The sequence below is a fragment of the Chrysemys picta genome, chromosome 3, assembly GCF_011386835.1.
Source record: "Chrysemys picta bellii isolate R12L10 chromosome 3, ASM1138683v2, whole genome shotgun sequence".
Taxonomy (NCBI): Eukaryota; Metazoa; Chordata; order Testudines; family Emydidae; genus Chrysemys; species Chrysemys picta.
Genome location: NC_088793.1, coordinates 164,441,873 through 164,465,671, shown reverse-complemented (window position 1 = coordinate 164,465,671; position 23,799 = coordinate 164,441,873). Strand labels below are relative to the sequence as shown.

General features: G+C 45.6%; 2 protein-coding genes across 4 annotated transcripts in view; both read right to left on the bottom strand.

The window, feature by feature from the left end:
* VASH2 (vasohibin 2) overlaps nucleotides 1-23,799 on the bottom strand; it is a 63,843-nt gene that overhangs the window by 12,281 nt on the left and 27,763 nt on the right. For all 3 annotated transcript variants that reach the window (XM_005288732.4, XM_065589447.1, XM_024099889.3), the window contains 2 exons: nucleotides 19,147-19,221; nucleotides 2,866-3,247 (listed from right to left, as the gene is read on the bottom strand). In XM_005288732.4, coding sequence (XP_005288789.1) covers nucleotides 2,866-3,247; nucleotides 19,147-19,221 — 457 coding nt within the window. The remainder of the gene's footprint in view (nucleotides 1-2,865; nucleotides 3,248-19,146; nucleotides 19,222-23,799) is intronic.
* Nucleotides 8,097-11,309, bottom strand: LOC135982487 (general transcription factor II-I repeat domain-containing protein 2A-like). Its single transcript, XM_065589445.1, has 2 exons — nucleotides 11,192-11,309; nucleotides 8,097-10,073 (listed from the first exon to the last, which is right to left on the bottom strand). Exon 2 carries the CDS (start codon nucleotides 10,030-10,032, stop codon nucleotides 8,347-8,349), a length of 1,686 nt encoding a protein of 561 aa, XP_065445517.1. The 5' UTR covers nucleotides 10,033-10,073; nucleotides 11,192-11,309; the 3' UTR covers nucleotides 8,097-8,346.

Genomic DNA, 23,799 nt, shown 5'->3' with positions numbered 1-23,799 from the left:
CTTATTATGAAGACAAAGATGTGCATGGAGTGAGATCTGCACATACCAAACTGTACATTCCACACTGAACAAGGGATGTGCTCTCTCACACGGGTCTTGCTCCAATTCTTGCAACCTCTTTTCGTTTTCTCCCCTTCTGTCATGCAGGCATGTTTGGAGACTTTACATTTAGGGGATGAATCCTGCTGGTCCTTACTCTTGCAAGGCGCCCCACTGACTCCACTGTGCAATCAGCACTGGTTTCAATGGGACTCCTCGTGGAAGTAAAGCAAGCAGGTTCTGGCCCTTGATTATCTGTTAAAAACCAACATTCAGTATCTTACAATATCCTCTGAGGTTTAAAAGGCTTAATGCAAATAAACTGCCCTGACAGCCCCATCAGCTAGAATTGGGCTGGGCGCCAAGGTAGAACTTTGCAGTATTGCTGTAGGACAGCACAAATGCTTACCTGAGCCTGCACTGCCAACTCCCAGAGTTTTTGGCCAATGACACAAGTTAAGCTGTAAGGTTTCAAAATAAGCCAGACAATCTCAGACACTAACAATAGGCCAACCCCCCCCCTGGGGTAACTCCAAAGAATAACCCCCAGCATGAATCGGTTCCATTGTCCGACTGACCTGCAGACAAGCCAGATGCGATCAGGTTTACATTCAGGAAGGCAGGGCCTCCCCTTCCACTGCCTTCTTGGAATCATAACTGTGCTCTGCACAGCTCACTGGCATTAACTTGAGGTGAATGATCTGGGTGAGGAAAGTGCTCGAGGACAGAAGCCAGGATGAGGACAGTCACTTCAGACCCACATCCCATCCTCCACACGTGTACCTTGACAGTGGCAGGAGAGGGGGCTGTAGCAGCAGCACATGGAAGTCTCTGTTCAGGCAGATTTACCACCCATTTTCCATTGTGCTATCCAGTGCCTGTGCACAAACTGAAACGGTAGAGGCAGGCTCTGTAAGACCACGTCACATGTAAGTAGTACTCTCTGCCCAGATAAAAAGTCAGAAGTGGCACGTGAAGGAACTTACAAATGATGCCACATACCTCTCGGAAAAGGGAAGCAGCCCTACACTTCATGACCGCACCTGCTTTACCCTAACTGCCGACAGATGGCTGGAGAGACATCAAATCCAATTTCACTGCAACTGAAACCTGCTCTTCACCCCCCAGCTGTCACTGAAGCATATTCAGGATCTCCAACCAGAAAGGGAGTCATATTCTCAACTCTTTGGCAACCGCAGACCTTTATCTGCAAGTGTCCTCTAAGCTTTTCAATCTGACTCTCCAACGGTGAAGTGCCAGCAGTCTAAGGATTAAACAATAACAAAGAAAAATTAATCTGTTGCTGATTCTAAACCAGAGAACCAATCCTGCTGCCATCAGTGAAAGGGAGGATTCTAGCAGAACTTCCAAACCAGATGCAGTGAAGGGGTAAGCCAGTTCCAGTCCTCTGCTGAGGAGAATTTGTTCACATGAGACAGCACATGCTCATGAGACCCTGGAGACAGCTATAGTACTTTACATATAACTCATCTGCAGACTTAATTTCAGGTCTCTAATTGGATACAGAAAACAGTGCACCTCTTGGCAGACTTTTCTGTGCCACAGGAGGCCACTGCAAACTAATACCCTGTTGGCCTAGTTAGGCACAGGAGGTGATACTTTAACCCAATGACTCAGAGGAAATAACACAGTGTTTCTCAAACTGGGGTCACTGCTTGTGTAGGGAAAGCCCCTGGCGGGCCGGGCCAGTTTGTATACCTGCCCCGTCCACAGGTCTGGCCGATCGCGGCTCCCACTGGCCGCGGTTCGCCGCTGTAGGCAGTGGCAGCCAGTATGTCCCTCGGCCCACGCCGCTTCCAGCGGCTCCCATTGGTCTGGAGCAGCGAACCGTGGCCAGTGGGAGCCACGATCGGCCAGACCTGCGGACGGGGCAGGTAAACAAACCAGCCCGGCCCACCAGGGGCTTTCCCTACACAAGCAACGACCGCAGTTTGAGAAACACTGAAACAACAGAACTGCCTTCCGCAGAGCCCTCACCATGTCCCTTCCACAATGAAATTCCCCACTCCGCCCCCCAACACACAACAGGGCTCACTCCCTCGACAGGTGAGAACAGGCTGGAAGGCAGTTAGGACTTTGGCAGCACAAAGAGGTTGGAATATAATCCTAATTCCTCTTCTGAGGAATCCTCATTGGGGGAAGAGCTGGAATAGCTGGTTCCTACACTTCCCTCCCCACAACTCCTACTGCAGAAGAGGACGCACAGCCAGAGTATGCTGCCCTTGGTTATACTCAGCTGGCAGCTGGTCCCTTGGAGACCACTGTCAGCAGGTGCATGTTACAGCAGCTCTGAGGCTGCTGTAACATGCAACGGGGCTGGGCAGTGAATCAGGGAACCAGAACTGGTTCCCTGACAGCCTGGGACTACCTCTTTGCTGTCCCAAGCAGCAAGTCGGTGCAGCAGAGAATCCGGGCCAACAACTGGAGCATGCACATGACTCTCCAGACACCAGAGAGTCACTAGCTCTGCTCAGTGATTTTCTTCCAAGCTCAAGACTCAGCAAGCTATTTGCTAACAGCAGACTGGATATTTACCCCTTATAACTAGGAGAAGTTCTGGGCCACAAATGTCAGGTGAGGAGGGAGAGATCCTACAAATAAAAAGTGACAGAAAAGGACTTGAAAACATGCAACACACAGTTGAGGAGAAAAACACAGAGGGACAGATTAGATGGACACACCAGGTCGGATTCTAATCTCAGACTGGTTTTACTCTGGTGTAACTCCATTAACATCAACAGAATTACTCCCAATTTACTCCAGTGTGAACAAAATCAGACCCAGACTCCCAAGGCATGCACCTACCTTCATTCTCATATCCCTGGCATATTTCTCCAGCTCCTTCCTTATGTCCGTCCGCATCATCTTTGCTACATTGAGGACCAGCTGCTTCCACTCAATGGGCTGAAAGCTGTGTGGCTCGTGTGGGACGTATAATCCAATTTTTACTTTTTTGACTGAATGTAGATACTTTTTATAGGAATCTTCAAATTCAAAGACGAGATCGGTCAGAGTTCGATAGGTCAAAGGTTTGTCCATCAGGTCTGATCTTCTGCTCATGCCCAGTGACCCGTACCGGCCATTGCAGTAAATCCCAAGCACCACATGATGAAAATAGTTTCCTGAGAAGTGGGTTTTAAAGCTGATTGGGAATCGTTCCATGGAAGGCTGCCCATTGGTTAAGTATCTGATATGCATTGTGTTAAGGCAACTCTGACCAAAGGTTGTAAAGCAAATATTGTTGTAAGTCCTCTTGCACCTTCCACCCGAGGGGCTCAGACTCCTTTACAAAAACATTCACTCCCATAATGCCCCGGGAAGGTAGGCGTTATAATACCCATTTTACTATTGGTGGATGAGGCACAGAAAGCTTATGTCATTTGCCCCAGGTCACGCACCAAGTCAGTAGCAGAGCCAGGAAGGGGCCTGACTCCCAGTACCCTGACCATGCCTGTAAAAAGGCTAAGCCAGATCAGTATGCAGGAAAACTAGCGCATGCCCCCAGCATTTGTTCCTTCAGCTAATACCAATGCAGAGTTCCTCTGTTCTGCACTCCCAAGGACCTTCCTCTGGTTCCATTTTGGAGCTGGCTGCGGCTCAGAGTTTTCCACATCTCCACAGCCTTCAGATGCTACAAAAGATCCCATGCCATAGGTCTCATTTGAAGAGGTTTTTATTCCTCCAGTTTATAAACTCACCTTCATTCTGACAATCAGTGCCATGTGAGTGTTTTTGTCCTCAGATATCCCATTAAATGCATAAAACAAGAGCAGCTGGGTTAAAAAAAGGATTCACTCCAGACACTGGCACAAAGAGATGACCAAGAGTAGCCATCTTTTAACCTGACCATGTTATGGTGATCAGCCATTCCAAATACACCTTGAGAAGTCTCCAGAAGAGAGCTGCCTTACAGCAGCATAATACAGTACTCCACAGGGAAGCTACGTGTAGTTATCTAGATCATTTCCTCAACCCCTGCTGGTGCCACCTCTGTATGATCATTTCTGGAGTGGCTCCCTACAGATTCAGGACTGGTGCTGGTTGGTTCCAGTGGGAGCCAAATCCAGCCATCCTTTGCCAGCTAGGAGATTGGACAAGATGTGGTCTTAAAGGGGAAACAGAAATGATCCTGACATCCTTGTGCAGGCAAGTCTCCCTCTGCATATTAGGACAGACGGGTTGGGCCTTCTGAATACCTGGCTTCTTCATTTCTTGTTAAGCATCACAAGCAAACCTAACCAAAGAACTCAGCAAGTCCCACTCAGCTGGGTAGGGAGGTGATATTGTTCATGCTTTTTTGGTTCTTCCATCACCTCACCAACACCAACAGCTGACACTAAATGCCTACCCTACTCCATGTGTGTCTGGAATGCCAAGTGTGCGACAACTGCCCTCTTGGCTGTCACACTGGGGACTGGATCAGGGACCTCCAGAGCTAAACATATGAGCTGCTACAGCTTGAGCTTTAGCTGTAGGCTAGAACAACTCATATTCTCTGCATATCAGCACAGAATAACACCCACCCACCATTGGGTTACAGATGCAAGGGGCACAGATATGGTCAGCCGCAGCATACCAATCAAATTATCTTTGCTGAAGGGTGAGAAGGAGGGACTAGAATGGAGGCACTAAAATTAGATCCTTTAGGCCTGGTTCTGCTCTCAGTCACATCAGCGTGAGTCAAGAGTAACTCTTTAAGGTCAATGGAATCAGACCAGCGTGAAGCCAGTGTGAAATAGAAAAGCAGGCCCTTTGCCCTCAGAGTAAAATGGCCTCCCCTCAAGTCAAAGGGCCAGATCTTCACCTGCATCAGAGAGCCACTCGATGCAGCCGGAGGAAGGACTCTCCCCCGGCCTCAGGGGCTGCTAAGGGCTAGTTTAACCCCAGAGCAGTCTCTATTTCAAATTCCACTATTCTAAGCTCCCTTCCCTCAGGGCCATTACCATGGCCAGGGCTCACGGAAGCAAAAAAGCATACGCTGTCCACACCCATGGCACACCCCTGTGCTCCTCCCTAACATAGCCAGCTGGTTATTCCAGAACCCTCAGTTGCTCCAGTAGCATAAAGGGGCTGGAGCAGAGGACAGAATCTGGATCCACAGCTGCCTTATGCTGCTCTGCCAGTGGGTTTCTCTGGCGAGGTAAAACTGCTCACTCTTCTCTGTGGTGGAGGCAGGGGACATGGCTACGGGAAAAGTAGTGTTGTTGGGGTATCCTTATGCCCAACTGAACCCCAGCTGCTGGAACAGGCCTAGAACAGCCAGAAGAAGTTAGTAGCCTTCAGCCCTTGGAGAAATCCTCTAAGTTGCACTGTGGGGGAGAATTAGAGGAATAGGCCTAGCACAGATCAGCCCAGGATCCAAAGGGACAAAGATGGTTTAAGACTATCCCCCTGCACTCTCACCCACACTGCCCCGTCTGCAGCTCAAGATCTGGCCAAAATCTCTCTCAGTATAGAAAACAAGGGATGACCCAACAAAGAAAAATGTTGCATATACAATTCCTGATCCTGGGATCTTTGGCATTCCCCCTCTCTCTCCCTCCTTGCCCCCCAAATTCTTTAACACAAACACAATAGGCATTACATAGTTGAAATGGCTTAGGGCATTAGTCTGAAAATTCTCCCTGCCTATAGCCTGCTTTCCTCCCCGCTTCCTGCATACCAGGAGTGCCTGACAGCTGCTTAGAAATTGGAGAACAAAAAACTTTTTACCAACACAAGAAAAGAAAAGATCGGGATCCTGATTCTGAGTTCACTTGAACTGACACTATATACTTATGCCAGTGTAACTCCATTGAAATCAATGGAGTCACTCCTGATATACAGTAGCATCAACTCAAATTCAGCCCCTAGTTCCTAAAGCGGTGTGAAGAAGAATACCCAGTGATCCTCATATGTCCTCCAAATTCTTTTCTCCAGGTGGTTTCACACAGCTGGCATTGGACAAGTCTCACTTTGTGAGACCACCACCATTTTTTCCTATTCTTCTCCTTCCAGCATGAGCATGCCTTGGAATCCCTGAAACTCACTAGAAAAGGATTCCAAGATCATCTAGACCCAGAGGTATAAAGTCAATACTCCAAAGGTTAAATCATATTGATGTCTTTGCCCAGCACCTCAAAACAAACAAACAAACAATCGGCCAGATCCTCTGCTGGTGTCGACATGGTTCCATTGACTTTAACAGAGTTCTGCCAATTTACACCAAGTTCTATCACCTCTCTACTCAGTGAGACCAGAACATGAACTCATTACCCTCTGGTAAGAGCGAGAAGAGAGGGGCTCTACATGTGAAAAAACCTCACTTGTTCTGTATCTTCCTAACCATGGTTAAGGCCTGGAGCCATTAAACCCAGAGTCACTCCACTGAAGTGGAGGATTAAACAGGAATCCAGCACATTCAAGAAGGCAACATTTTTGAGCAAAAAAAAATTTTTTTTTACCCCGAGCATCAAACTGAATAATTTGATACAGAGAAAACACATTAAAAGAAGTAGAGACAAACATAGCAAGCCTGGTAGGTCTACATCTTCTGCGCATTAATGGACTCTCCCCACCAACCAATATGCATTTCTTGCAACACAGAATAAAAGAACAAGCCTGCAGAGTAGATCGTTTAAGCAGCCCAGAAATCCAAGCATAACACATGGTGCAACTGGATAAACCATGGCAGTATATGCATCCCGCCATCCATCTACTACCTCCAGATTACAATAAACAAACACAGATTCTGATCTTAGCTACACTGGTGTTAATCCGGAGTATCTCCAATGCATTCAGTGGTCTTGACTGTAAGTTCAATTACACCAGTGAAAAATCAGGAGTAACCTCACTGAAGTCAATGGAATTAAATGAGTGTAAATCCAATGAAAGATCAGAATCAGGCCCAATGCAGTTACACCAGTTGGAGAATTACGCCTACAACTGCTTCATTTAAAATGTGACCTCACTCTTGTAGTAACAGAATGCAATATTCTGTATATACTAAGATCAGGTTACTATCATTTTTCTTCTATGGATATACTCTTTTAGAGGCCTATTGTATTTATTATTCTATGTAACTGACTAGACCAATGCCTTTTGTTAGCACCTATTAAACTTTCAAGTGTTGCACTGATCTGCCACAATTGTTCCCTTCATTATAAAAGGGTTTTAATCCTGTTTCACTCTGAGTAGCTCTCTACTAAGTCCACACAAAGCCTCCATGGCCACCTGCCCATATGCACACGCTTCTACCATAAGGTCTCAGAAGTCGCAATTTAATTGCATTAAGCTCTAAGTAGGAGTAAAAGCCTTTGGAGGAAGGAAACGGCTTTACTTACCATCAGCTATCACAGAAACAACTGCTGTGAAAATTAACCTTTAGGTGCATGATGCATCTGCTAAGCGACAAGTCAATCAGAATCTCCACCAGAGATGAAATGAAACACACAGCAAATTGGTTAGAAGGGCAACTTAGATCTTCCCCTCTGGCTGGGTGTCATTATCTCCTTTCTATTCCCCCCTCCCTCCCCCACAAATAGAGCTGTGCTGCAGCAAACAGAATGCCAAGACATACCAATACTGCTCTCATAGTCACATTTTTGAGAGACGTGGGTCTGTCTGCAGGACTGGGAATCAGGAATTCAGTTCTGTGCTACAGCACACAAGGCACAACATGCCAGAGGTGGAAGAAGCAAATGTGGCTACCCACTCCAGATTCCAGGCTACTGAAGGGGCCAATATAACTCTGGTTATAAATTAGAGCAGTCTCCCCAGGGTTATCTATGGGCTGTGCAGCTGTCCAGAATCCCCCATAGCACTCAGGTATGCTAATCTCCCAACCTGCCTCATCTTGCCTGACATCTCCTACTCCAGGGGCCATGGGAAGAGGTGGGAGATTCCACAGGGTATTTGTCAGCCTACACAACTCCTCTTCCACAGGAATTCTCCCCTGGCCACTTGCAGTTCCTTCATTGTTCCTATACACCAGGGGTGTCAAACTCAATTGCACAGGGGGCCAAAACTCAAAACTCGCGGGCCGAACAGTATAACCATTTATTTAACAGACTAAATATTTATGTTTTTTAACCATTAATATGAACCAAAATACAGGATATCATTCCAAAATAAATACATTTCAACTTAAAATATTTTGCTCTTCATAAAAAAATATCCTGTCAATACAATACATTCAAAATCTGTACATGCTGGAATATTAAAAAATCTGAAAATATAAATAAAAAATTGAATTTAAAGCAAAAGTATAATCATAACAAATCATAACATTCCATTTTCTTGTCCTATTTAGTCAGAGCCTGATACTTGGAGTCTTTTCTTTGCAACAAGTTCGTTTATGTTTGGGGTTAGGTTCTGTGTTGTGAAGATTCTCAGGATCGATTGCAGGTGTTCATCAGTGAGGCGACTCCTGTGTGACGTTTTGTTAATTTTCATCACAGAGAACAGCTGCTCGCACAGATATGTGCTGCCAAACATGGACAGGATTCGAGCCGCATGTTGGCGGAGCTGCGGCATCGCTTCAGGAATGAAGCGAGTGAACTGTGCTGGCCCCGCAGTGTCGTACTTTGCCTTCAGTGTCCCGTTACATTGCAGTTCTATCAGCTCCATCTGCATTTCTACAGGTGCGGTTTCCACATCGACTGCAAATGGGTTGCGAAGCAGCTCGAAGTTACTTTTCTGTGCCTCAAAGTCACTGAAGCGCCGTGCGAACTCAGTGCGCAGCGCGCTGAGTTTTTCAGCAAAGGTGGCATTTGGGAAAACTGTGGCACTTTCTTGGTTCCGTATTACTTGGCAACAGGGAAAGTGAGACAAGTTGCATTGGTGCATTTGTGTCTCCCATAAGCGCAGCTTCACTTGAAATGCCTTCACTGCATCATGCATATCGGTTATTATGTGCTCCCGTCCCTGGAGTTGAAGGTTTAAAGCGCTAAGATGCGACGTTATGTCAGCCAGGAACGCCAACTCACATTTCCACTTTTCATCCCGCAGAACTGTGCAGTCTTTCCCCTTACTGTCCATGAACTGGCAGATTTCCTCTCGCAGCTCAAAGTGTCTTTTGAGAACTTTTCCCCGACTTAGCCACCGGACCTCCGTATGATATGGCATATCGCCAAACTCGCTATCTATTTCCCGCAGAAAAGACTGGAATTGGCGGTGATTTAAACCGTGGGCTCTGATAAAGTTGACGGTTTGTGTTACAGTGTTCATCACATGATCCATTTTTAGGACTTTAGCACTCAGCGATTCCTGGTGTATGATGCAGTGATACACTGTCAACTCACCGGCACAGTTCTCCTCCCGCATCTTTGAGCGCATCCTTCCCACCAGTCCATTTTTTTCACCACACATAGCAGGTGCGCCATCTGTTGTAAGTCCAACGAGTTTTTCCCACGGCAGTTTCATGTCGGTTACACTTTGAAATACATTTCCAAAGATGTCTTCTCCTTTCGTTGTCCCGTGCATCGATTTAATGTCCAGTATTTCCTCTGTTACGCACAAATTGGAATCCACACCACAGATAAATATCGCCAGCTGTGCAGTGTCAGTCGCGTCAGTAGTTTCATCCACGGCAAGGGAGTATGCAACAAAATCTTTTGCTCTTTCAATCAACTGTGTTTTCAAATCAGTCGCCATCTCACAAACCCGATTAGCAACAGTGTTTCTGCTGAGGCTTACATTTGCAAACGCTCGCGTTTTATCTGGACAAAGGACGTCGCACATTTTCATCATACAATTCTTTACGAATTCCCCCTCGGTAAACGGCCGTCCTGATTTGGCGATCTCTTCGGCCACAATGAAACTTGCTTTCACAGCAGCTTCACTTTGTGATTTTGCTTTGGTGAAAAACGTCTGCTGGGATGTCAAATTCTTCTTCAACTCCTCTACCTTTTGTAGCTTCTGTCCTGCGCTCAGGTTTTTGAATTTGTTCTCATGTTTCGTCTCGTAGTGCCGTCTTAGGTTATACTCCTTCATTACAGCGATATTACTCCCGCAAAGGAGACACACTGGTTTACCTGCAATTTCAGTAAACATATACTCATTCTCCCACCGGCTTTGAAAGCCTCGGTTTTCAGAATCAATTTTTCTCTTGGCCATTGTTGGGGTCTAGCTTTGATTTGATATTAGCGTTGTATACATCAACAGACCGCGAACTTGAACCGCGGCTTGCCGTTGGCGGCAATTGCACTGCATCATGGGATTTGTAGTGTGTGTTATTGGGGCGTCATATCACAGGGCCATTAAAAACAGATATATAAAACGATTTCGCGGGCCGGATATAATTGTATGGCGGGCCGGATGTGGCCCGCGGGCCTTGAGTTTGACACATGTGCCTTAAGCAGTTTGTACCCAGGCCAAACTCCTATTGACTTTGATGGGCGCTTGGACTGAATAAAGACTGAGGCACAAACTGCCCCTTCTGCCCACTTGGGAGAGAGGGGAACAAACACCTGGCAGTCCTGGGGAGGAACAGAGATGGGCAGATAGGATTGCTGCTTTCAGTGAATCATACCCCCATTTCCTGGACCTTCAGGAAGCTCCTCCACCGGGGCATCTGCAGAGGTTGGGATTCACAGCTGTGGGAGAGGACTGCTCTCTGTTGCATTATTTCCCCTCCGCTTGCTGGGCTCATGATCTACTGGCTCTATCAGTATTAACGTAAGCACTTCCCCCTTCTGCAGCATGAACCCCTCCCTCCAACCAGGGTCAGCTGCAGAGCCAGCAGGGAATTCTCCTCTGGAGCTAACTGGAGCTGGAGGGGTCCCAGGAGAGACCACGGAGATAGGCCAAGGGCCACTACATAGGTGCAGGCTTTGAGACACACACCCTGCCAAAGAAATGATCCAGTCCAAGCTCCATGAAGGGAAGGTTGCCCGGATGTCAGTTCCCTGCATGGGATTTTCCTTGAGTAAGGACCTGAGAATTTGTTCCATGGAGAGGAGATATGGACAACAGCAGGGGGCTGATCTTGTCTGGCCTTAACCACACTAGGGGAATAGCTGGCATCAAAGTATTTTTACAGTAAAATGGATGAGAGATGCTCGGCAAGTTAAATTCACTTCATCTGAGGGCCAGGACTTTCCAGCTGACTATGAAGGAACTGCACAAAGGAGGAGCTTCTGTAGAGACAAACCTTTCCATAGAGTCTGTTTCAAGCAAAAAGGTCTAGCTGCAAAGATCAGATCTGAACCGGAGTTTCTCTCAAGGCTTGGGAAGTGTTTAGTTCTGGGTTCAACCCAGCGTAAACAGAGTTCAAGACACCCAAAATATCAGATCCAGATCCAAGTTCCAGAATCTATGCTTTCACGGGGAGAAAAGAAAACAAAACAAAAACAAACAAAGAACTAAACTGTGTCCTTACAGTTGAGAGGAAAAGCTTGAAAATATGGATCTGAGCATAAATAAGTGCAGCAATGTCTTCCTAAATGTGCAGGCAGCTTGAAACAATAGCTCTGAAGGGTGTGAATTGTCCCATTCGGCTCAAGTATTAGCTCTAGAAACTAAGGACAGCATTTTAGATGCCAATATTGTTAACTATTTCACTGATGGTGATTTTATCAGAAACATTCAGTTCGGTGCACTTATCTCAGACCCCAAATTATCTCCAGCACCTTCCCAGGTGCCTAAAGCCATAATAGCTCCTTCTTCAGCTGCAAGAATCACTGGCACCGACTTTTAGTTTTCCCTGGGGGTGCTCCACACCTGCTCTGCCCTGCCCTGAGGCCCTGCCCCTTCCCCGAGGCCCCGTCCTCTCTCCGCCCCTTCCCAAGGCCCCGCTCTCACTCCACCTCTTCCCACCCTTGCTCCGCCCCCTCCCCAAGGTCCCGCCCGTCCACCGCTCACTGGTCTCCGCCCTCCCCCGACCTGCCAAACAACTCGTGGCAGCACCCACAACTAGCGGATGGGGCGCCGCCAAACAGCTGTGGCTGGTGAGTGCTGAGCACCCATTATTTTTTTTCCCCATGGATGGTCCAGCTCCGGAGCACCCACAGAATATCCGGATTTGCTCCTACATGCAGTTATGTTTTCAGTACAAACATCCATGTCCTATTGAATGAAAACTGAAATAGCAGAGAGAGCATCACATTGAATTTACTGTCAGATAACTAGCAAGCCCCTGCTGTACTGATTGTGCTATTAATTTTCACAATTAATTCACTAAAATCCTCCAGTATTTTACATATCTCCAGCCTGACACATCACAGAGCCCAGACTCCGGGGACACGGCTGAGTTTAGAACCAGCTGGCCATGGAGTACCCAGGACTCTCATATACCCTCTTTTCTTGCCCTTGCCCCTGGCTAGGGGAGCGGCCCATAAGGCCCCTGGAGTGCTCACTGCTGTGGAAGAGGAGCTGGCACAAGGCACTGCACTCATCCTTAGCTAGAAAAGCAAAGGGGATAAGAGCAGACAGAATGGGAGGCAGCTTTATTTAGGCTGACAAGAGTGAGGCTGTTAACTTGGAGCAAGGCGGCAGAGGGAGAAATAAACCTCACACCCTTGACACGTTTGTCAGAGAAGGTTTAAGGCTTCAGCAAAAATGGATAAGCTACTTGCAAAAGCATCATGAAACTGCTAGCAATATCAGAGAGGCAGAGGGCCTCACAGGGCCAGCTGTACATAATCAGAGAGGCCCCAAGCAACGTAGTGTGGATTCAGATCCAAGTTCCCCAGAGTCCAAGGAAGTTTAGATCCAGGGATTTGGTCTAGCTCATTATTACTGGAGCAAATAGCTACAAAGTTCACATCTGGACCTAATCTTCCCCAAGTGTTTGGATCCAGAGTTTTGGCTCAGTCCTTCTCTAATGATAACCACTGTGTACGACAGCTATGGCTCCCAAGGAATACAGCCAGGGCTTGAAATAGTGGAAGGGGAGAAGATGGGGGGGGGTCCTCTCCTCTCAAACCTGCCATGCCAGTGTTGCCCTTCTTAGAGTGCCAACCTTCAGTGTCCAACTAGAATTAAAGATTCCCAGGAGATTTTCAGTTACATAGATGGCCCATTGATAAAGATTCCTCTTGTTCCCTTTTTACAGCATTTATTATTAGCTGCCCAAGTGGTTATAGCTATTAAGTAGAAATCTTCCAACAGTCCAGTTTTCCTACAGTAAGGGACGATCTCTCTTACAGAACTCAGTGATAATCAATGGGATTCACCCTGCAGGCCAGGAAATCCTTTGCAGGCCAGGTGGAAACACAGGGATCCAGGATGGTAGCTGTGGCAAGTGTCTTTGAAACTGGTATCCAAATAAATGGCAGGTACAATAAGCCATTAAATCTCCTCAATTCTCACCTTCCTAGCTTGGTTATATGCTGGTCTCTTTTTCCCCATACAATTGCTTTGCTTTTTCTTTAAATATACTTTCTGAGCCAGATCCTCAACTGGTGTAAATTGAGGTAGGTGCTTTGAAGTCAGTGATTATGTAAGCTGATTTATACCAATTGAGGATCTGATCCTCTGTATTGCACATAAGATTTTCCAACAGTATGTCCTAGGTGACCTTCCACCCCCCTTATGATTTTTTACCTGCACCTGTTTTAATAAGATGAATTTGGGGTGGAAAAGGTGCCCATGGCACTTTTTGGTTAGCTTTGACTCCTTCACCATTACTCCCTGTCTGTGACCAGAACTAGTTCTAATGCTTTCTCGCAGTGGATGTGGTGGAAGTTCCATTGTTTGCTGGATTTAAACCTGGACTGAACAACGCACAGAGAACACATTAGGGGCTCATCCCTGCACAGCTGTGCCTGTGATGATGGGGTGAGGCCATGGAAGCAGATAGTTAGATGGGTTCGGTTAAGTAGGTAGTTCAGTTTGTCTATGCATCTAACTAAGAGACCTATATAGGTCCTCCCAGCTCCGTTTGCTAGGAATGTAATAGCCATGGATGTGGGAGAGCTTCTGCTAAGCACAGAAGAGCTGCTCTCTTGGCATATGCAGGCCCTGCAGTACCAATAGCTAACTCCTCCCCCGTCCAAATGTTTTGAGATGCGTCTAGTGCGAAAGGAAGTTCTGTAAAACCTAATTCGACACGAAGAAGGATTACACAGGAGGTTAAAAAAAGTCTCAGTAAAAGCTGATGGCACAAGCTGGCAAGCAGCCCGATTAAAGTGACATCTCCCTAATCGGCTCTGCGCTAGGAGGTCTCAGCTTAAAGACTCCCCCAGAGGGCTGCTGTGTTGGTCTATGCCCTTTTTGGTATCCAAGCAACAGGGAAGCTTGTCAGCACACAGAAGTTATTATAACCAGTATCTTATTTCCACAGAGAAGGAAACTGGAGGGTGACACAAAATTCAGGGATGCATGGCTCAGACATGTTTGAAAAGATCACCTTGACATTTGGGGGAGGGACATGGGGGGAGGAAGAAGAGAATGACAAATAATATCTCCTAACTGGAAACCAAGCCACAGATGCTTATGCTCACTGCTGCCTGTACAGAGAGGCAGTGTCTGGGGGCAATCCATAGGTTGTGACAAAACAGCTAAAATACGCCAAGGGCCTGATCTAAAGCTGAATGAAGTCTATGAAAAGACTCCCATTGACGTCAGTGGACTTTGGATCAGATCCCCAGTGCTCGTCACGAAAGGACCTCCCACAGACTATCCTTGCCAAGACCCTTTACAGAAATGCATTCCCAGCCATAGGCGCTGACTCTGCGGGCTCTGGGGCTGAAGCACCCAAGGAAAAAAAAATTGTGGGTGCTCAGCACCCACTAACAGGCCCCTCCTTCCCCTCCCCCCTACAGCACCTCCTGCCTGTCGAGAATCAGCTGTTCAGCGGCGTGCAGGAGGCATGGGGGGGGGGGAGGAGCTGGGGGAAGGAAGAGACAGAGTGAGGGCGGGGCTGGACAACACATCAGGGGGGACATCCCCAAATGCCAGGGAGAGGAAGGGGCTGGGGGGACCAGGAGCAGAAAGGGCAGGACTAGCCCCTTCCGGCCACTGGGACACTACTCTGCAGCATGGCGGGCTGGTGGCTGCCTGAGAGAGCATGGCTGGGGAGGTGGCTTCTGCTCCCCGCCAAGGTTGGTTGCCAGGGGCGAGCGAGTCTGAACCCCCCGGCACGTTTCCGGCTCGCTCAGCATGCCTCCTACACAGCCACCAGCAACTACATTCACAAACAGGCACTGGGGGCATCAATTTTGCACAAGAAATTTTGATGGTGAGTTTTGAACATGTAGTCATACACATGACACCTGGACTGGCTACTAGTTCCTGGGGGTTCAAAGTCTACAAGAGCAAGGAGTTCCTGCAGGAGGGTCCATCCTCTCCCCGGCGGCAACTCCAGGTATCTGGGTGAGGTTTTCCAGGGAAATGAACAGGAAAGCCGTTTTTATTCAAATGTTCCATGAAAAACTGGTTTTTTGGTAGGAAAGTCACAAAATTGCAGCCAAAACCCGAAAACTGTTGGAAACTGCCAAAAAAAAAAATTATCCAGAAACTGCTAAAAGTTTCCAATTTGGGCGCTCTCAGTTTGCTGACCAAAAATTAATACGTTTTCAAGGGAAGCAGACAATTCCCACAAAAATGGTCATTTCCTTGAAAACCAAATTTTCTGACAAAAAAGTTTCAAAAGAAATTTTTCTACCAGGCCTAGCAACAATATTTAGGTGACATGTCCATAAGCATTCTGTAAGTATATACACAAACATATGGGAATGTAAGTAATAGGATAGCATAGGACCATAACACCATGATTATAGGCATCACAGATCATCATTCTTGTTCCTGGAGTCAGTCTTTGGCCCTCACAGCTTGACACCCTAAGTGTGCATAGGATTCCCAGACCTGCATAGTCACTGGACTAGTAGCGGTCCTTTTGATTTTCAGTGGGAGGGTGGGGGAGTTTTAGCTGTGGGGATGGTCTCTCCACTTTTATGGACCCAAAATAATAGAAGATCTGATCTGCCCTCATACTTCTACCATCCGGAAAGTGAAATACTATCAGATGACTAGAAATTATGTTATTTTCGTCCCACAGGTGGCTCCGAGGCTTTAATAACTTTCCAGGAAAACCCAAATGAGCCACTTCCCCACCCCTATTTAAAACCTGCCGGAGAGGTTATTCACGTCCAAGAAGATAGAAACCATCAGGAGAGAGATAACGAACATCTGCAGGCCTGATTCTGAACTTTCCTATAGGTATAAATTCAACTCCATTCAAGTCAGTGGAGTTAAATGGGTGTAAAGCTAGCATGAATGAGATCAGAATTAAACCCAAGGTCTCTTTTCCCTTTTCTATCATTTTAACCAAGCACAAATGCATTGTAGACTTGAGGGACCACTCATGAGCCAAAATACGCCATCAGAACAGTTCACTGTAACATGGACTTCGCTGACCCAATAGCCACTAACCAGGCAAAGTCAGCTCCATCCAAAGGAGATGGTTGGCTGTGGTTCCTTTCAGATGTAACACGAGTATTTTAAAAGACATCTTTGCAAATGAAGATCAAGTTGTAAAGATTCTGGCCCTGAATCTATTCCCAGTTTCAATGGGACTGTTTGGGTGTGACTGGGAGCAGATCCTGGCCCTCACTCAGATAGTTTGCATGGAAGACACTAGATGAAGCTTCTATTTTGGTCGCGGGGAAGGTGGATGGGAGAGGCAAAGGTGATGGAATAAGCATTTTGGATGTTATGAAACAGTTCTCCTGGAGAAAGCAAGAGATTTTACCTCACCCTTTTGTAGAGCTGTTGATTAATCGCAGTTAACTCACGTGATTAACTCAAAAAAATTAATCGCAATTTTAATCTCACTGTTAAACAACAGAATACCAATTGAAATGTATTAAATATTTTTTGATGTTTTTCTACATTTTCAATTATATTGATTTCTATTACGCAGAATACCAAGTGTACAGTGCTCATTTTATATTACTACAAATATTTGCACTGTAAAAAACAAAAGAAATCGAATTTTTCAATTCACCTCATACAAATACTGTAGTGCAATCTCTTTATCATGACAGTGCAACTTAAAAATGTAGATTTTTTTGTTACATAACTGCATTCAAAAATAAAACAATGTAAAACTTTAGAGCCTACAAGTCCACTCAGTCCTACTTCTTGTTCAGCCAATTGCTAAGACAAACAAGTTTGTTTACATTTATGGAGATAATGCTGCCCACTTCTTATTTACAATGTCACCAGAAAGTGAGAACAGGTATTTGCATGGGACTTTTGTAGCCAGCATTGCAAGGTATTTACGTGCCAGATATGCTAAACATTTGTATGCCCCTTCATGCTTTGGCCACCATTCCAGAGGACATGCTTCCATGCTGATCATGCTCATAAAAAAAATAATGCGTTAATTAAATTTGTGACTGAACTCTTTGGGGGAGAACTGTATACCTCTGGCTCTGTTTTACCTGCATTCTGCCATATATTTCATATTATAGCAGTCTTGGATGATGAGTCAGCACATGTTGTTCGTTTTAAGAATGCTTTCACTGCAGATTTGACAAAACACAAAGAAGGTACCAATGTGAGATTTCTAAAGATAGACACAACACTTGACCCAAGGTTTAAGAATCTGAAGTGCCTTCCAAAATCTGAGAGGGACGAAGTGTGGAGCAGGCTTTCTGAAGTCTTAAAAGAGCAACACTCAGATGCAGAAACTACAGAACCCGAATCACCAAAAAAACAAAATCAACCTTCTGCTGGTGGCATCTGACTCAGATTTTGAAAATGCACATGCATCGGTCTGCACTGCTTTGGATTGTTATCGAGCAGAACCCATCATCAGCATGGAGGCATGTCCTCTGGAATGGTGGTTGAAGCATGAAGGGACATATGAATCTTTAGCGCATCTGGCATGTAAATATCTTGTGATGCCGGCTGCAACAGTGCCATGCGAACACCTGTACTCACTTTCAGGTGACATTGTTAACAAGAAGTGGGCAGCATTATCTTCTGCAAATGTAAACAAACTTGTTTGTCTCAGCGATTGGCTGAACAAGAAATAGGACTGAGTGGACTTGTAGGCTCTAAAGTTTTACATTGTTTTATTTTTGAATGCAGGTTTTTTTTGTACACAATTCTACATTTGTAAGTTCAACTTTCACAATAAAAGAGATTGCACTACAGTACATGTATGAGGTGAATCGAAAAATACTATTTCTTGTTTTTTACCGTGCAAATATTTGTAATCAAAAGTAAATATAAAGTGAGCATTGTACACTTTGTATTCTATGTTGTAATTGAAATCAATATATTTGAAAATGTAGAAAACCTCCAAAAATATTTAAATGAATGGTATTCTGTAATTGTTTAATTGCGTGATTAATCACGATTAAATTTTTTTTAAATCACTTGACAGCCCTACCCTTTTGCATTTAGGGCCCTCAATGCTCTGTCGCGGAACTTCCCAGGGAGCAGGATCAGAACACACATGGTGTGCAGCAGCACACGTAGCCCAGTCTTGTGCTACTCCAGAACCTTAGGACAAAGCAGGTTAATTCACTGGTACCAGTACAAGGAAGAGAGTCTCAGCCTGAAAGCTGAACCTCCTTTGCTTTTCTGGGTTTGAATAAGAACCAGAGCATTACTTTACAGTAGTTTAAAGGTTTAGCTACATTACAACATGCACATTCTTAGTTCTGTACACAGCACAATTAGAGGGGATCAGTGACAAAAGGCATCAAGACTCAGATAGTACTGTGTTGGGCATATGTTATAGAAACCTAGATAGTACAGACCTGAATTTCAAACTCAGTCAACAGTCTGTTAATGATTTGCCCAGGATGGCTATGGAAGGATTTAAGACCTGAACTAGATAGCTATTTATCTAGGCATTTAGGGTCAGATCCTCAGACGGCGTAAACAGATGTCAAAGTCAATGGAGTTGACTTTAATAGGATTGTGCTGATTTACACTAGAAGATCAGGGCCTAGTACCACGCTGAGTTCCTAATAAGGAGGATTCATTTATTCAATAAATCACTGAAAATCACTTAGACACATGGAGCCCCTCTAACTCACCTTCCACAGGGGCTGTCATACTGCATCCCTAAAGTGCAGATACATTAACTAGTATTATTTTTAAGTGGTTACCCCCGTTGGAACAAACTTCACATGGAGAAAAGGATACATCCCCAGGATAACTGCTTCAAGGCATTTGATAGGTAAGGATTCCCTGGTCATTTCTCTTGCCGTCTCCATTAACCTAGGATAGAAAAAACTTTCAGTCCTTTTAGTGAAAATAGTTAACAAAAATTAAAGGTTCCTCTTACCTGATTAGGGGCCAAATCCCTCTGGTCTTATTGGGCCCAATTCTCCTCTCAAACCACATTCACTTGGATGTAACTGCACTGATTCCTATAGAATCACTCCTAGTTTACAGTGGAGGGGGATAAAAAACAGGCCTTAATATACAGGTAGCCAGGACTGAGTGGCAGCAGATATATTGGAGAACCCAGATGTCTCAGAAGGGTCACCTTTAAGTAATGGCTTTTGCTATTTTCCTTACTTAGTGGCAGGAAGCAGGAGAAATAGCTCAGTGGTTTGAACATTGGCCTGCTATACCCAGGGTTGTGAGTTCAATCTTTGAGGGGGCCACTTAGAGAGCAGGGGGCAAAAATCAGTACTTGGTCCTGCTAGTGAAGGCAGGGGGCTGGACTCCATGACTTTTCAGGGTCCCTTCCAGTTCTATGAGATAGGTATATCTCCCTATATTATAAAGCTGCCCAAGAGTCAGACACCCAATTTCCATGAGAATTGGGCATCCAAATCCCCTTGGTGGCTTTGAAAACCCTGCCATAAAAGAGTTACATGGGCTGGAAAGATACAATATTTTCTCCCCTCCTCTGCTTCTCCTCCCAGGACGGCATGGAAACACTCCCCTGAGGGTGCTGGCAGCAGCTGACAGAGGCCGCACTTCAAGGCGCTGCCATGCTGTGGGGTACTAATTCTTCAAACTCCCGCAGCAGGTACATGAAACCCTCATTCCAAACAGCAGCAGCTTCTAACGTACCCTCCTATAGTGTTAAAATGGCTCTGGCTCTTTGTGTAGAAAAGAGGTTATGTGCTCAAAACGCCCCCTTGTGCCTGTGGCAATTGGAGTGGATGGTGCAGGTCTGTAATCCTCTTAAAGAGATACCACCATCACTTGGCACAAACAATCCAGTCTCAGTACAGCTGAGAAAGGGCTACTGTGCTGCTGGCACAGTGCTGCTGGTCAATAGGTTACTGCTTTTCTGGGCACCCTGGAAGGATGGAGGGAGAAACAAAGCATGGAAGAGGACCAGAAGAGACCCAGAGATAAAAAAGAATCATTCATTAGTAGCTGAAAAACTCAAGTGTTGGGAGAGAGTTCAAATTCTTCTTTAACCTTAGCCTTTCCCGCCCCATCCCACCTGGAAGAGATCCCAGCACCACAGAAACTTTATCTTAAACATTATTGGCATTGGAACTAGAAAGGCTGTTAAAGGTGCACCTGTCAAAACCTCAGTGTCCTATTTTTGCCATTTCCTAACTTATTATGGTCTAACCCATCTTAAAGTGTGCCTGTTTTCCGAGCAGTAGCTCAGTAAAGATGGCATCATGATTCCCTGTTTATTGTCTTTCAATGATTCCCAGTTTGTTTAATCAGAAAAAAAAATATCTTTTCATTTGCAAACTCAACCTAGACTGCAGCAAACTCAATCTGCAGGGACAACCTAGAATATGAAAGTCAAGCTGGGTCTTGTCTGGCTCCTACCGCCTCACCGTCAGTAACAGAAACCCTGTCACTGGAATTCAGCAGCGATTCGGCGGATGGTGCAGAACAGAATCCTAGTCGTTCTCCCGGTGCTAAGTCAGACTAACAAGCTGCACAATCACATTATAGCCGGGAAAGGAAGTACCTAGGACTCTGAAGACACAGAGAGCGCGTCTCTCTCAGATAGGAAGTTGCCACACGTGTAACTCGCCTCAAGCACAGCAAGCCCCAGACCCCAAACACATCATAAAGCACTATTAAGTCAGAGCTTTACAGACTTCTAGAGGGAGAAACAAGATAGCTTTGAAATCTGGACATTTCAGGCACACGCCACACCAAATGTTCTTCTTTGGACAGAGACAGTCTTCCCCTCTGCTCCATATAGCACTGAACACACATACAGTACAAAAACAGATACCAATGGCAGAGAAGTCAAACAAGATTAGACATTGCATATGCCGAGCCAATTGTTGCAGCCTCTCCACTGGCTGCAGGATCAGGTCCCTTGTTGGCTGCTGTTATATGTTCATAATTATCACCAGTTCCAGAAGCAGTCAGTGTGGGTATAATATTAATGTCTCCATTGCCAGGGAGCCTTCGCAAACCAATTGACATAAACAAGTTGCCAAATTAGTAGTGACTTCTCTGTCATAGCAACATTCATATTGTTTATCACTGTTACAAAGTTACATTTAATGTATGTTCTGTTTACAATGCATGAACTCATTTATCTTGAATCACAGCTCTCCAAGATACATTAAGACAGATTGAAATTCAACATATGAGGCATTCTGCTGGCTTAACAAAGACAGACACACTCTGTCTATTGGTGCACAACCCACCACGTATTATATCGGTCTGCCTTTCATCAAAGTCAGTGGCAGAATTCCCATTCAATGGAAGCAGGATTGTCCCTCCTATTTTTTGTATTAGTGTTCTAGAACAGTAGTAGTCCCTAACAATAGGGATTGTAATGGGATTCAGAGCCTTTCACCATTAGATCACCAGTGTAGGTTGACCAGACAGCAAGTGTGAAAAATCGGGACAGGGTGTGTGTGTGCGCGCGTGTGGTAATAGGAGCCCATATTAAAAAAAAAGTCCCAAATAGCAGGACATCTGGTCACCCTACCAGTATGGAACTAAGCTAGGGCACCAGTGACCAAAAAAAAAAAAAAAAGTTACCAGTGATCATCTGATGGCTGTTCACGGACATACAGGGAATGAGTTGGCTACACAGTTTAATTCACAGTAGACACATCATGGGAAACCATCATAATGCACATCATTGCTTACAGTGTCAGAGGCCAAGGACTGACGAGACAGGCAACTGCCCACTTTCCACTAGAGATGGCCCCCCCAGGTCAAGGTTGAGACAAGCTGGTACACTGGTGAAGCTTGCTCTGGGGCTGCCTGGGCCAGACCTCAAGAACTTCAGTCTCCACAGCTGTCATTCACATAGATGTGCAAAAGAAGTATATTTTTTCCCAAAGGCCTTGTTGATACTGGGGGGGGGGGGGGAGGAGGGAGAAGCTATATTTGATCTGAATTTGTATTTGTAATTTATCGGGGGGGGAGGGGAATAACCTCATAATTCAAAATTAATCTGGAACACGGTGGTATTAAGATAGGATCCAGTCTAGTGCCCACAGAGGTCAAGGACAGTCTTCTGTTGCCTTTAGCAGCATTTGGATCATACCATTAAACTACATTTGTTTTGGTTATTGGAAGTCATCCTATTGGACTTACCACTCCTGATCCTCTACTGTATCCAAAAGTCAGTGTCAAAAGCATCTCCTCTTGCCGCCTGTGAGACCCTCGCTTGTCCTGCCTGTGACTGCATAGCACAGTTATGCAAGGCCTGGCCCAACGGGCCTTTCCACTGCCTTCACTGGGCTTTGGATCAGGCCCTCAGCCAGTCGAAGGAGGAGTCTAAACTTAAATTGCCTTAAATGTCACGCAACTTCTCTCCTTGCTGGAGTGTACAATTTGTACTCCCCTCCCCCCCCCCCCCCCCCAGCACAGCCACTCCTACCCCTAATATACGTAACCAGTTCAGTTGGCTGTTCTAATGAGGAATCTTTGCTGTATACCTAGCACTGTTTCAATGGGCGATATTTCCTTCTACCGTAAATTGCTTCAGGACCACAAAATATCAGTGTGCCCGTCTGGATTAACTCCTTCGCCATACATACAAAAAGAAAATAAGTGTGTTAATGGTACCTCTTAGAAATCTTGGGATTTCCATTAAAGCAAGAGTGCTTACAAAAATTCCACAGGAGTGGTTTTTGTTTTTTTTAAATCAGTGCGCTATACCCATGTCGGGTTACATCTAACTGACAAAAGTAAAATTTACTGAGGCCTGGTCTACAATACAGACTTAGGTCAATGTAAGGCAGTTTACGGTGACCCAACTCTGTAAGCATCTAGACTAAAATGTAGCTCCCACCAACGTAACTCACCTACTACACCAACCTAATAGTAACTCCACCTCCACGAGAGACAAAGCACTGGTCGATGTAGTTAGACTGACGCTGTGTCAGTGTAGATGCTTGTTGTATACATCAACTGTTGCTGCCTTTCAGAAGCTGTCCCATAATGCCCCACACAGAGGTAAATCGGTGCAAGCCCTCCTGGTGAGAATGCACACCGCTGGCACAAGGAAAGGAGCGTAGTGTGGATGTGCAAAAGTGATTTAATTACTGCAGTGGCTGTACGTCAATATAACTTAGGTAAACTTAATTTTGTAGTGTAGACTTGCCCTAAGTGTCAAACTTTTATCAAGTAGAGTCTGAGGGGTCTTGACATACTCCCTCTGCTGGAGTTTATAGATGTGATTCTTTTCACTGATGCACCAGTGTGAATCTGGCCTAGCTTCACTGAAGTCAACTTTTACTTACTGGTGTCAGAGGCCTGATCCAAGCCCACTGAGGTCAATGCAACGACTTCCATTGACTTTAATGACTTTGGATCAGGCCCTATGTGAGAGCAGCAGCAGGCCCTATGTTTTCTATTAGGGCCCTACTCCTCCCCAGGTATTGGCACATT